This window comes from Oreochromis aureus, linkage group 17 (genome assembly GCF_013358895.1).
Source record: "Oreochromis aureus strain Israel breed Guangdong linkage group 17, ZZ_aureus, whole genome shotgun sequence".
NCBI lineage: Eukaryota > Metazoa > Chordata > Actinopteri > Cichliformes > Cichlidae > Oreochromis > Oreochromis aureus.
In genome coordinates this window covers 23,596,629-23,610,731 of record NC_052958.1, presented here as the reverse complement: position 1 = coordinate 23,610,731, position 14,103 = coordinate 23,596,629, and the positions used below count along the sequence as shown (strand labels likewise).

The 14,103-nt window shown below is 45.6% G+C and overlaps 2 protein-coding genes across 9 annotated transcripts in view; one reads left to right on the top strand and one right to left on the bottom strand.

The window, feature by feature from the left end:
• The first annotated feature begins 211 nt into the window (after nt 1–211).
• LOC120434001 (putative nuclease HARBI1) lies at nt 212–1,158 on the top strand. The gene is made up of 3 exons (XM_039601351.1): nt 212–567; nt 680–778; nt 1,077–1,158. The coding sequence occupies exons 1-3, from the start codon at nt 218–220 to the stop codon at nt 1,156–1,158; spliced, it is 531 nt and encodes a 176-aa protein (XP_039457285.1). The 5' UTR covers nt 212–217.
• Nucleotides 1,159–1,265: 107 nt separating this feature from the next.
• Nucleotides 1,266–14,103, bottom strand: part of mical3b (microtubule associated monooxygenase, calponin and LIM domain containing 3b) — a 21,908-nt gene continuing 9,070 nt past the window's right edge. For 2 of the 8 annotated variants that reach the window (XM_039600602.1, XM_039600603.1), the window contains exons 13-34: nt 13,706–13,902; nt 13,369–13,469; nt 13,229–13,291; nt 12,469–12,642; nt 12,261–12,350; nt 11,741–11,851; nt 9,635–9,797; nt 7,828–7,931; nt 7,117–7,183; nt 6,807–6,966; nt 6,150–6,301; nt 5,994–6,062; nt 4,967–5,539; nt 4,818–4,891; nt 4,606–4,677; nt 4,402–4,452; nt 4,074–4,319; nt 3,906–3,999; nt 3,754–3,804; nt 3,575–3,674; nt 3,431–3,504; nt 1,266–3,287 (exon numbers count right to left, since the gene is read on the bottom strand). In XM_039600602.1, coding sequence (XP_039456536.1) covers nt 3,103–3,287; nt 3,431–3,504; nt 3,575–3,674; nt 3,754–3,804; nt 3,906–3,999; nt 4,074–4,319; nt 4,402–4,452; nt 4,606–4,677; nt 4,818–4,891; nt 4,967–5,539; nt 5,994–6,062; nt 6,150–6,301; nt 6,807–6,966; nt 7,117–7,183; nt 7,828–7,931; nt 9,635–9,797; nt 11,741–11,851; nt 12,261–12,350; nt 12,469–12,642; nt 13,229–13,291; nt 13,369–13,469; nt 13,706–13,902 — 2,971 coding nt within the window. In that variant the 3' untranslated portion in view covers nt 1,266–3,102. Of the gene's footprint in view, nt 3,288–3,430; nt 3,505–3,574; nt 3,675–3,753; nt 3,805–3,905; nt 4,000–4,073; nt 4,320–4,401; nt 4,453–4,605; nt 4,678–4,817; nt 4,892–4,966; nt 5,540–5,993; nt 6,063–6,149; nt 6,302–6,806; nt 7,026–7,116; nt 7,184–7,827; nt 7,932–9,634; nt 9,798–11,740; nt 11,852–12,260; nt 12,351–12,468; nt 12,643–13,228; nt 13,292–13,368; nt 13,470–13,705; nt 13,903–14,103 lie in introns of those variants that run through there. The other 6 variants (XM_039600604.1, XM_039600605.1, XM_039600606.1 and 3 more) reach the window with 6 other exon arrangements.

Here is a 14,103-nt window from a genome sequence, read left to right as displayed (position 1 = left end):
CGCTATTACACCGGAGACGAAAGTAATCACAACCCTGAGGTATTTGGCAACCGGGAAAATGCAACAGTGCAGCAGTGATGACTTGGGTCTGTCCCAATCCTCCTTCAGCAAAATCATCACCTAAACACTGACAGCTTTGTCACAACCTAATATTGTGACACAATTTGTTTCATTCCCGCTGGATGCCCGCACTTTACACACACATAAAAGGGCATTTATGGACATTGCAGGATTCCCTGGGGTTGTGGGTGTAATTGATGGAACACATGTGAGAATAATTGCGCCATCAGAGGACGAGGCTGTCTTTGTTAACAGGAGGAATTTCCACAGCATCAATGTGCAAATAGTGTTCAGTGCGGCCTGTAAGATTTTGGACATTGTGGCGAAATGGCCAGGCTCCACACATGATGCGAGAATGCTCCCCGAGAGTGGCATCAGACAGCTTTTTGAGAGACGCTATGTGCCAGCTAATTGCCACTTGTTAGGGGACAGTGGCTACCCATGCAAACCATGGCTCCTTACACCTTACCTCCAGCCACGCCAAGGGCCCCAACTAAACTATAACAGGTAAACCAAACAACACAAAAATCATGGAAATGAAATGCAAGCAATATGTTAGAGCATCCAAGTAGTGCAATATTTCCATCAAATAATTAAAGGTCTCTGTATTCTATTGTAGGGCCCACAAGACAACAAGAGCGGTGGTGGAGCGTGGCATAGGCCTGAAAAAGTCAGCAAAGTCATCATGGCCTGTGCAATATTACACAATATTTGCAAGGTTAGACAGATTGCAGAACCTCTGGAGGATGGCGATGAGGATGAAGACAATGATGAGGATGGTGGTGAAGAAGATATTTATAAAACAGCTAAAAACTAATCTTTTTAAACTTTCTTTTGGTTAATTTTTTGTTTTTATGTTTTAGCTTCTGTGAAGCACTTTGTGGTTTTTATCTTGAAAGGTGCTATACAAATAAAATTTTACTTACTTTACTTACTTACAAACCGAGGCCTGCTGGAGGACGACCAGCATCACCTGCAGGCCAGGTGATTTAATTTTTACTCCTCTGTGACTGAAGCTTCCAGATCTTTGTCTCACTGTGCATTGAATACAAAGCTGTAGAGGAGTCACAACTTATGTTCAACAATCAAACGTTATAAGGGAGGAATGGTTCATCGATCTTCTCAAAAAAGCTTAATGTGTTTGTATTCAATCATAATAATAAAATGTAATTTCTGAGCAGAAATGAGCAGAAAATGAGCCAGAATGTCAGAAATGAGAGGTTTATTTCACAGCACAGAGTCAGAGTTACAGTAATAACCATCATCGTTGCATGAACACATGTTATTGATCAGGTGGCAGGTAAGGCACACAGGTGATCTGATGGCACAATCAATAATCAATTAAATAAAAATGTCATTGAGGCTGGGTCACATGGTTCATCAGATGTTTTAAAACATTTTTTATTAAATATTAAAGTTTTCGTTAAAAAACTTTTTGTGTCAAAAACCACGTCCACGAACCCCACCAGGTCCCAGCCATCATCAGGAGTCACCTGAGTTACTAAAGGGCCACAAATGCTGTTTGTGAAATGCTCAAACATCTTTAGCAAGTGTTAGCTTAATTAAGAGTGCCTAAACTTTATAAAAGAGTTTTTAAAACAGTGATATGAGACCAGAGGGTTTGGTCTCAAAGGGTTTAAATACTCTGTTTTAATATCTAAATATTAGGAATGGGTATCGAGATCCAGTTCTTGTAGACGACCGGTTTCTAGTAGAATTAATTTGATTCATTAGTCTGCCTGCCTATTGAGCCCGCTTTTGAATTCTTGAACTCTTGCTGTCTAGTTTTTATATTTTATTCCTGACAGCTGGGGTGGAGCCTCCACAATTTTGTTGTGCATGTATGACAATGACAGTAAAGGGCTATTCTATTCTACTGTATTCTAACATTTGACACACAGCATGTAATATGCAAATGCATGAATATAATGCATTTGATATGCTGCTTAGCCATGGTGATGACTATTAAAATGGAGCAAATGAGAATCGATATGGAATCTAATTGCTAAATTCTGATCCCTATAAAGGATACTTGTTTGCTGTGGATTGTATTCTTCTCTTCAAATCTGTGTGAAAGAGGTGATTATTGATTAGATTGTGGATCCACAGATGATTGGACCATCACCAGCTCCAAGTTTTTATTTGCACACTCTGCTAGGGCAGCTTTGCATAATCGATCTTTAAAATAATTCTTCTTTATCTTAAACTGGACCTCAGTTTCGTTCAAGCTGTTTTAGCACTGCCCCCCATGGTCTGACTTCAAACCAGCATCTGAGACTGTAAACTCCTCAGGAAAGAGTTTACTGAGCTCAGGTCAGAGGAGTCTACCCCTGTTGTCAGTAGAAAGAATGGAGCTTTAAGATAGCTCAGTACTGAGAGCTAAAGTCCACCTTTGGTGATTTCTTTTGTGGCATGAGCTGACTTCTTGTGTCCTCTCTAGAGGAGTTAGAAATATTTAAACTCTGCAGCAGGACAAGCTGCACAAACACCTCTTCATTTAGATTAGCTTACTTTTACTCCAGCTAGCAACACAGCTAGCTCAGTGGGTTATGGTAGCTGGTTAGCAGTAGCAGTAGCATGGTATTGGCTAGCAGCCATGTCAGTGTTCCATCACTATAGCGAATGCAGGTTGTTAGCATTAATGCTAACTCCTGCAGTCAGAAAAGTGGAGGTTTTCTCATCTTCTCTGGGGTAAATGACATCATCACACCTGATTAGATGGTTCAATTCAGACCATCCTGTATCTGTTTGGGTTCTGCTGGATTTAATCCATCAAGTTGCTCTGATGACTCTAACCTCTAAGGAAACATTAGAGGTCAGCTGATTTCAGAGTAAGACATCCTGTTTCTGCTCGTGGGTAGTTTTTATGAATCCATTTTAAAAAGTTAATAAGTATAATTGTTTCTCTCCAACTGGACAGTTTACATGCACTAAAGCAGAGTCTCCTCAGGTCAACTTGACAGTTTGCAGTTTTACACATCTCATCCCCGCAGGCAGGCAAATAAAAGACCTCTGACAGGTGAGACAGAAAGTCTGACTGCCTCAGGTCCAGGTGAGTCCCAGTCCTCCGGACACCATCAGCTGCTCCAGGTCCCTGTCTTCCTGTCGCTCCTGCAGTCGCTGCTCCTCCAGCAGGGACACCAGAGAGTCTCTCTGCTCAACCACCTCCAGCATCTCCTCCAGGATCAGACGCTCCTCAGCCAGCTGCTCTTCGTCCTTCAGGTGGTCTGCATGTGCGCGCACACACACACACACACACACACACACACACACACACACACACACACACACACACACACACACACACACAGGTGAGCATCACACAGAAACACACAGGTAAGCAGGTGAGCTCTGATCTTGTCTGTGTTACCGTCCACAGCCATCCTCTCTCTGAGCTCCTGCTGCAGGCGACTCTGCCGGTCCTCCAGCTCCAGCTCTCGAGCGCTGAAACATAGCCAGAACCATCACACCCCAGGAATCTGCCCAGGTCAGAGGTTAAAGGTCACATACTCACAAGATCATGAGCTCAGCTTCATATCGGACTAGAGCATTCTTCTGCTGGACCAGCAGGAACCACTGCTGCATCAGCGGCGGATTATCCAGTTTCCCGAGCCCTGCACAGCAAAACGGGTTCAGTGCCGCATAATACCTGCTGTACACGTACTCCACAGGTAACCGGACATGTGAACTGACCTCCCAGGTGAAGCTCCATGTCTGCGCTTTGGCTGGATTCTCCCCAGTAATCTAACAGAAACACAAGCACAGGTGGATTCAGGTAGAAGCACACCTGAGTTCAGGTAGAACCAAGTAAGCTCAGGTATTCCTTTGGCCTGTATTTTCAGTACCTGCTTCTCCTCTCAGAGCTTTCTCCACCATCACTCCTCTCTCCTCCAGCTGCCTCTGCTTCTCCTCCACCTGCTGCAGCTGCCTCTGGATCATCTAAGACAGAGAACATAACATCAGGTAACCTCACCTGAACTCAGGTAACCTCAACTGGACTCAGGTAACCTCACCTGGGCCTTGTGGAGTCTTTTCAGTTCTTCTTGTTTGGCCTGTCTCCTTGCAGCTCTCTGAACCCGTCGCGTGATTCTGGTGTCCAGGTCGTCATCGTTATCCTCACACTCCCTCTGGAACATGGTTTCCTTCACGCTCAAACTGGATGCCTCCTTCGGCTGGACCAGGACCCCCACCACCTCCGTGGGGCAGGAAGACTGGCCGTCAGAGTCCTGTAGCGGGACTCTGTCTCTCAGGGGGCGTCTCTGAAACAACAGTGCATAAGCATCAGGACAGGAAGTGAAACTGCTGGACCACCACAACCCTCAGAGGATCAGGTGTGTGTACCTTGATGGCGTATGATCGTTTGAAAGCCACAGCGTGAGGAACATATGGCGGCTGATTGCAGGAAGAAGAAACACGGAGGACAGAAAACAGTCAAACTGATGGACGAGACGTGAATCTACGTCCATATAAGTCTCGGGTAGTTTAAACAAGTCGGTATGTCAGTCGAGTTTAAAGTCAGTCTGGTCATTGTGTGTCAGGTGATACCTCCTGGTTCTCCTCCTCCTCGATGGCAACCCTCTGAATTTCATTGGTCAGGTCAAGCAACTCCAAACGCAGCTGCAAAAGAATACTCCAGGTGAGAGACCCAGTCTAGGTGTTAGTCTGACCTCTATCCCTATCCCTTAGTGAGTCTGGGTATGATTTAGTTCTCAGATTGGTTGGAATAATGCTGAACTCTGATTGGTCAGAGTGCTTACGTTGTTTTGGGGCTTCAGGGAACATCTCTGCAACACAGTGGATGAATCAAGATCTGACACCTCTGCTCTCACATCTGGACAAAGAAGGTACAGGTATTACATCATCACAGTGACATCACACTGACTAAAGGTGTTGTTATTATGGTCACCTGTGAATCTATGACTGGCTGTTTTCTCCTTCACCCTCTCTGCAGGTAAAGTCCTGCCCCCCTTCTTCTTCTCCTCATTCTTGTTTCCAGAAAACACAGTCTTTAATAGATTTCTGGCTCCAACCCCTCCCAGCTCCATCTGCCCAGGGGGAGGAGCCTCTCTGAGCATCTTAAAGAGGAGAGCCCTGCCCCCAGGCTGCAGGGGGGGGAAGAGGAGTCTAGGGGGCAGGCTATGAGCTTCTCGCCGTCTCGTCCTCCTCCTCCTCCTAAATGTCCCTGGGTCCTCCTCTGACCCCTCCCCTTTCTCTTGCAGGAGGAGGGGCCTATTTTGCGGCAGTTCAGGTGTGATGTTGTCAAATGAGTCCCGCCCACTGGCAGCAGGTGTCTCCATGACAACGGCAGGTGTGAGTGGTGCTCTGGCTCCGTCCTCACTGTGAGGGGAGTCAGGTGTGGTGATGAAGGAGGCTGTGCTGGCGGTGGTGGCGACAGGGGGTGGAGTCACAGATGAGTTCATGGAAGAGGTGGAGTCAGGCTGAACAGGTGTGTCAGAGCTGTGAGGAGGAAGCTCCACCTCTGAAGGGAGGAGATAGTGTATGAAATAATGTGTATATGCACTCTGTACACACACATACACACACACACACACACACACACACACACACACACACCTTTTAATATTAATGTTTACTGATGTGAATGAATGTGAGGCAGCGAGAGTAAAGATTAGAACGACGGCCTTTAGAAGCAGCAGCTGAGCTCACAACGAAAAGGAAGCTGACTTTAAACTTTGTGTCACACATTCATCAGGTCAGTGTTTTAATAACTTCCTGTCCCCATCCTCTGATCCTCCCATGGAGCTCTGCTGTCCTTTCATTCCATTTTTAATGAAATTAGAATTTAAATTTTGTTGTTGTTACACACAAACACACACGCACAGAGTTAAACATTCATGTTAAAATGATGGCGGTTATTCTAAAATCTGTGGTTTTATAAAAGGAGTTTGTTAGCAGGTTCAGGTAGGTGCTACCTGTCTCCTCCTCTAACAGGAGCCATAAGCCCGAGCGGCGCTCCATCTCCCAGGGGTCGTACTCCCCCTCTATCAGCAGGGGGAGACAGACAACAGCACATCTCAAACTCAAGACCCCTACTTCACACCCAAAAACTCACAAAGACTTTAACTCACCATCGCTGGACTCCATGTCACTGCCTTCCTCCTCCTCCTCCTCCTCCTGGACTCTCAGGTAAAGCTGCAGAGTTTCTCTCGATGAAGATCTCGTCTCATCTGAGGTTACACAGCCTCCTCCCTCTGCCTCCTCCTCCATGTCTGACTCTGAACTGAAAACAGGAAACATAAAACAGTTGGGATGGAGGACCAACACTGCCAACCAAACAAACTAAAGTGAAATTATAAAAGAATTAGAGCCATAGCTAGATTGATTAAATATTTACAGGTTAAACTAGAATTTTTTTTAAAAAGGCAAAATTTAAAATTCAAAAGTCAAAACAGAATTTAAAAAAAAATTCAAACAACAACACTTAAAATTTTGCAGGGTCTAAAGACACAAATGTAACATAAATTTAAAAAACTTCACTTTTATTGTAATCTTTATTTTGATGTAAACATTTAAGTTTCTTTATTAATTCTTACTTTTCAAACCACAAAATATTTCATATTTAAGTTTTTACAGTAAAACGTGTGTGACCTCCAGTTCTTTACATCCAAGACGTGTTTACTGACCCCCGTATGGAGCGGTGATTCCCAGCATTCAGCAGAAAGGCTGAAGCATTATTAAAGCCGAGGCTGTGTCTGTGTTTTTTCTACTTCCTGAGGTTTACCGACCTTCTGGACCTGGACCCCGTCTGATTGTCGGTGCTCAGGTTGAATAGGTTCAGGACCTCCTCGGAAACCTCCTCCAGCTCCTCCTGCAGCTCCGCCTCTGAGCTCCGGCGCCAGATTTCCAGCTCGATCCTCTCCGGCGTCACCGCCAGTAGAGAAGCAGCTGCCAACACACCAACACAGCCGCACACACACACAGACACACACAGACACACAGACACACTAAAGCCCACATTGATTCCCGTTTAAGGAGCGCGCTCAGTGTGAACACGTATGGACACTGAAAGCACACACACAGGTGAAGCTAGCTCACCTGAGGATGGACGGCGGCCTGCTGAGATCAGAGAGTCAGACAGAGATGGCGCCGAGCTCTGGGACCCCTTCAAAGACAAAGATATGAGTTTATTTATTAGTCCTGTAATTATTCCCAACTCTAGAAATCCAAATTTTTCAGTAAGTCTGAACTTAAACCTAAATTAAATTAACAAAAATTAGCAGGTTTTTTCACATTCATTTTCTAAAATGAGTTTAGCAGATGAACTGTATTAAATCGTTATCAGAATCATTATCTTTATTTTTCAAAGGTGAAATATTTGCTATTTAGGATTTAAAGGTTGAAAAAAAGTTATACAGGTGATTGAAGAAAGTTCTAGTTTTCCTTGTGTCATTATTTCTTTTGTTAATGTGTTTTTATTATTTTTGAACTGAACATTTCTGGCACGATCGATCTTCTGTACGGACTCGCTAAAACAGTGATGATCCTGAACAGCCTACCTGCCGTGAACAGGAACACCTGAACTGATCTGTTCCACTGGCAGGTAGCTGCTCCTGTCAGCACTCCATTCAAGGTCCAGCCACACAACACCACCACCACCGTGACCTCCAACTAAAATTACCACCTGAAACACCTGGAAAGCATCTGATCACCTGTTCTATCTTCCAGGGCTTGAACTAATACATCACCCACACCTGCAGGTCAGGTGCACACAGGTAATATCACAATGAAAGTAAAAGTGGTTCTTACGATTGACGTTCGGTGTGACGCAGCTCTGTCAGACGGCGTCGGCCTCTTCCTCACGGCTGGAGCGCTTAGGTGACATTCGGAGCGCTGCAGGCAGTAAAACCTCCCTGAGACACAGAGGACGACAGACACGATGTCAGGACAGGTGTTCAGGACAGGTGTGTGTCTCTCACACACAGGTATCTCACACAGACAGATGTGGAGGGTATCTTGCAGCCCTCGTCTCTGAAAGCTTCCCAAAATTCATGTTTTTATAGCGACCTTCACACCGACTCCCGCCTTGACTTCAAACTCATCGGTCATGTGACCCCTGTGCTCTCATTGGCTGCTGAGCTGCAGAATTCAGCTGTCAGACCCACAATAGACACTTTGTGCGGTTAAAAATGTGGTGTGGAAACGTGTGGCGGCGAGGCTCGGGGCTGCCATGGCGTCCTGAACTGAGCTCGCCGATCACATGACACCACCACCTGACAGTAATCAGATTACTGCAGTGATGGGCGGAAAAATCAGAGCGAGTCTGCAGGGCAGGTTGTGTGTTGCTGGGGTCACACATTTTCTCCCCACTCACGAATCGGCAGACCTGAGACTCAGACAGTAATCAGATTGTTTTTTGATACACGATTATGAATCTGCTAACGACTTACAGAAGTACGGAGGTGAGTGTGGACCTGTGTCTCTGAAGGTTTGTGTTGCTTTTTCATTTATGAAATCTATCTTGCAAATAAAACGACTTCAAACTGTCGGCGGTCTGACCCACAGCAGGGGGTCCGGGCTTCATCAACTGTTCATTACCCGGTCCACTCAGACACTCAAGGGGTCCTTCTTCCACCCACAGCCACAGGAGAACCACATGTTGCCCTCCCGTACATGTTTATGGAACGAGTCTCAGGTGAGTCTGGGTCCAAGTAGGTAGTCCACGTGAAAACATTCATACTGTGAGAGCAGAACTTCAGCTCTTGGTAGGGACACACATCTTCATCAGGAGGCCAGATCTGGCCCACAGGCCAGTGTTTGAGTCTGCAGAGAACTGCTGACTGCTGAACAACGCGGCAGTGTTCTCTGCATCAAGCTGCCTGTTTATGAGGCCGTTTCCATTTTTATCCCCAAAGACCTCAAAGACACCGTGGAGACTGATACAGGTCCCCCCCCACCCACATTGACGCTCTTCAAAAACAAACAAATTTATCTGCAAACTAGGCTGTTTTGTCTTTTCTTCTCTGGTTTCTGATTGGATCTTTTTATCCGATGTCACACTGCTCCCTGTTTTTGTTGCTCATTGTCAATAAAGCTACAGATTTAACTGTGAACTTTATTTATCTGTGTGCTGGACACAGAGAGGCTTTATCCTCCGCTTAGTCATGAGTCTGATATCGTCTGATACCACGCCTCAGGAATGAGACCGATGAGTTCAGCTCTGTCACTCAGGTTTAATCTAACGTTCTGTCACTGCCACAACCCTGTTTGTGATGTCATCACCCTGACACCAGGGCCATCAATAGAAGTTTTTCAGTGTGTGGGATGAGAAAGTCCATATCAACTCTGTCTCTTATGGTCTCATCTCAAAGTCAGACATCTGTTTTCTCTCCTGGAGGTGAGGGTCAAACTGGAGGTTTATTCTGAGGGTCAATGGCGATGATCTGCTCAGATAGACACTGGCTCTAAAAATGTGTTTCATGACTGTGAGGTCATTGTTTGTCCCCACAGAAGGAGAGTGAAAACCTCTCCTTTTTCCTGCTGAACATGGAAACCTGTCAAAACCTAAACCCCAACAGGAGACAAGGGTGGAAGAGGGGGGTGTGAGTGCACTGACCGGCGTGCTGGTCATATGTGTACGAGGCCAGGCGGAGGGGACTGCTGCAGGAACCACACTGGAAGCAGCTGCGATGGAAGAACAAGCCCTCGGCACTGAGACGCTCCATCACATAAACCCTCTGCTTACAGAAGAAACAGATGTGACTGCAGCTGGAAGAGACCTGCGGGGACACACACAGCAACAGATGGAGAAACAAACAAAGGTTAAAGGAAGGGAAGTGAGAGTGGAGGAAAGGAAACAAGGCTGGGATGGAAGGAAAGGTGACAGACTAAAAAGCTAAAAGAAAGGAGACATTAGGACATGAAAAATGAACCACAAGAAACCACAAGAAAAAAGAAACGAGGAAACAGTCTCAGCAAACTGAATTCCATCATCAGTTGGGTTGGGACACCAGGCAGAGTTGTCAGCTGATTTATGACAACATCTTCTTCACTTCAGCTGATTGAAACAAAGTCAAAGAGCCGAAGTGAACAAGACGCAGAATACTGAAGCAGTCTTACCCCACCACCGTCCTCCTGACTCTGCATACGACTGGTTATCTGCTCAGCCAGTGAGCTCACGCCACCCGTGTACATTTGAAGGCACTTTGATCAGCCAGACAGACACAGACACATTACAGCCACAGACCATGGGCCTCATTTATTAAATAGTGAACCATATCCTTTCACAGTTAACCTGTGCAGTGAGCTGAAAATGAACTCCATATATTCACTTTTAATATCCAGGAAAGACAGCGAGACCTGAACCCTGACATCATCTGCCTCAAAGGACGTTTTCACACCTGTAGCTCGTTTCCTCTGGTCCGACTCAGCTGATGAGTTTAAAACTTGTAGTATTGCTTGTTTCACTTCAGTCCGCTCATAGAACTTGGAGACATTAATGCTAGCTGTTAGCCCGTACAGACCTTTGCACGTCTATGGCACCTTCCTGCACTGAGAATAACCGGATGGTGTTTAGCTCAAACTTGTAACATACACTTGGTAGCTGGTTCCGTTGTTTTGGTCTGCACTCAAGTGCAATTACTGTGTTCACACCTGCACAAACGAGCCACACGGACAGGGAGAATAAACCAGAGGTTGATTTAAACTAGCTAACACTGCAGGTGTGAAAACAACCTTAATTCAATTCAATTCAATTCAATTTTATTTATATAGCGCCAAATCACAACAAAAGTCGCCTCAAGGCGACCATGATCAGCAGCATACAGACTGAAGGTCAGGGTCAGGGTTAGGGTAGGAAATGTGAGGGTGAGACTGTTAAAGAAGGGAAGGAAGATGCTGGTGTGGAAGTAACTTCTGTTTCCAGAAGTTTGTTTTTTCATCCACACACCTGAGTGTGAAGAAACTAACACCAGTGAGACCCCTTTAGATTTACACTATGCAGTAGTTATAAATGAGGCCCTTGATCCACCACTGAGACTGATAGGATATCAAGTGCTTTTTACCAGCATCACGTTCAGCGTTCTGGTGTTTAAGCAGGAATTTTCACATGTGACGTTTTACCTTCTCGTCTGATTAGTTCTCCACGTCTCCAGAATTTATTTAGTGTCTTTGTGTTTGTACTCTTCGGAGTGAAATATTGGGGTTAGTTTTATATCAAAGCTGGCGGTAACATCTGAGGCATGAGAGTAACTCCAGCTTCTTCACCCTGATCAGGGTTTATGGCCACGATACATCGAAGCTGTGGGACATCATACCGTCCACGACCAGGTGAATCTTCCAGGAGATCTAACTTGTTTTCAGTGATGGGGCAGCCAGAGGAGAGGAAAATAAACCCTGCTTGTGATGCTGGTTGAAAACACAGCGGCAGATGGAGGGAAAGTCCAGCCGCACAAAGTGCTCAGTCAGCAAACACATCAGAGCTGCAGGCTGATCTGAGAACAGCTCCTCTGCTCAATAGGAGCCATTCATGAGCCTCACTTTGTTATTGATCACATGAAGCAGGCGATCGGTACAGCCCTGCAGGACTCAACGATCCACTGAGGATGTTCAGGCTGACGAGCACGAGTGCAGCCGGAGGACACCGAGGCCCGAACAAACCAGAGCATCACGAGGGGGAGGGGTCTACGTTCAGCACACAAACACACGGACTCATCAGAGATACCTGTTCAGGTACTTGCTCAGGCACCTGTTCGTCCCCATCGAGAACTGCCTGAGCCTTGAGCTTCTGTTTGAACCGAAAACTCATCTGCTCCTGCTGAAGAGTTCGTTTTTTCTGGCAGAGACAGCAGACGTTATTCCATCTGCAGTCTGGACTCTGCAGAAACTGTGACGATGCAGGAGGCTAGAACCAACACTTGAACCAATCAGTGATGTCTACCACGCACCATAAAGAAGTCCTCTTTAAAGGGTCTCAATTCAAACCGAAAACTCAATTTGGTTCAATAGTTACATCACCCTGTGTGTCCAGCACATGAATCCATGAGAAAGAAACTTCTCACGAACCAAACTAACATCTGTGTGATGCACATGGGGATCTCAGAAGTATCAACAGACAGGAAAAGGGAAATTATCTATTTATTTTAACCATCCAGCCACCTGCATCCTCTTAAATGAATCTTTAAAGTAAAAATGTAGTTTATCAGTACTCCAACATGTCTCTACTGGCTTCTACTGATCTTTACCGGCCTCCATGATGACGAGTGAACTGGAGCTGCAGTCGGCTGAATGTCTGCTGGCTCGGAGGCTGGAGGGAGGCTGGATAGCTCCCCCTGCTGGTTAACACATGGTGTTTGCGTTTAAAGAAACATGAATAGTACACACATCATGTCCACAACCCCTATTTGACCATCAGAAATCAATATGATTGATCAGGAATCAGCACGCTCTCACTTGTCGACGGAAATCAGCAGAAGCAGGAGAAGAAGATGTCCTGCAGGTAGATGAACTTTCATCCAGTTTTGCCTGTAGCTGATTGGCCATCAAACGAACTCTGGACCGACTGGCCCCACCCACAAACTCCTCCTCAAATGACTGGCTCTCAACATCACCATTCAGGTCACATGACTGCAAAACAAAATATCCATTAAAAAAAAAAAATCAGGTCATAGTCATCAGAAGAAAGCCAGCTGCCAAACAGTGGTGAGTTTCTTGAGGTGGCTTCTCCCACAGACAGTGACATCAGCGGCTCCACCTTTGGCCCTGACACTGTGCTGGTGTCAGCTTTGTGGCATCCTCGCCATCAGTGGTGTGGTGTGTAAATGAGCAAAGAGGCTGCATCCATCAGTCCACACTGAAGAGAGAAAGAGTGGCCAGCTCCTAGAATACTCCAGGCCATAATCAGGCCCTGGTGATCGAAGCTTCTCCATCTCCACCTGAGTCACATGGCCTACAGAGACTGAAAAGGGTCATCAGAGTGAAAAAGAAGCATTTGTCTTCAGTTGTGAGTCTTGCTGAATAAAAAAAGTCTTCATCTGAACCCTGACCCTGAACTAGATAAGACGAAGAAAATGGACGGACAGCCGGACCGCTCACCATCTCCGATCTGAATGTCTAACGCTCTCTGTCCTTCAATGTCTGGTTCTGGTTAAAGATTCAAAAGATTTGAATAGTTTAACATGAGCTGATTTTGAAGTGAAGAGTGGACACTGACCTCCTGCTGCTCTCGCCTCTGCTGACTGGTCTTCCTCCTTTTACCCAATGCCTCCCTATGCTCCTGCAGATACCACAAATTATTACCATCTTTAATTTCACACGGATGACTGCAGGTATGAGGAGGTGGAACTACGCTACCTTTGGGTTTCTCTTCCTGGACAAACTGGTTCCCAGTCGGCTGAGGAGGGAGGCGGGAGCAATGAGAGCTGATCGCAGGTCAGTGATGTGCCTCAGGCAGCCTGAAACAAACATGTTTAATTCATTTGTGTATTATAAACTCGTCTGTTCAGTTTGAAGTCTCCCGCTAAGATTTTTTTCTTTTGTTTTAGTCAATTGTTTTAATTGAGTGGATTTTTAAAAACCTTTGTTCTTTTTTCTCTTTTAAATGCACCAGTCCAACATTGTGGATTACCACGTCTTTTTTATCAGCCCTTTTCCAGCAGAATGGCTGATCGGGAGCAGTGTGCAGCCTCACCTGCAGGGGGCGGCGAGTCTTTGAGCAGTTGGTAAAACTGACTCAGGTACATGACCATCGACAGAGAGTCCGGCTCTTCCACAGACGACATTTCCTCCACCGTCATCAATGGAGAAATCCCAAACTCTCGTTCAGCCACATCAAAGCCGAGTCGAGTGTTTTCTTCCACTGACGACTTGTCCAGAGAATCAAAGTCTCTGAGGAGAGGCAGGAGTCAACTCAGACCTCAGAAGAAACAAAACTCTCACTTTTAAAGGACCATTCCCCTCTAAACTCCATGAACAAATGTTTATGACCTTTTAGTTCTATTTTTTAAATTATTCATGGGTAAATGTACATGAGTGAAGCACAGAAGGTTGATATAGTAAACTTTCTGTTATTTAGAAGTTGTTGACTTT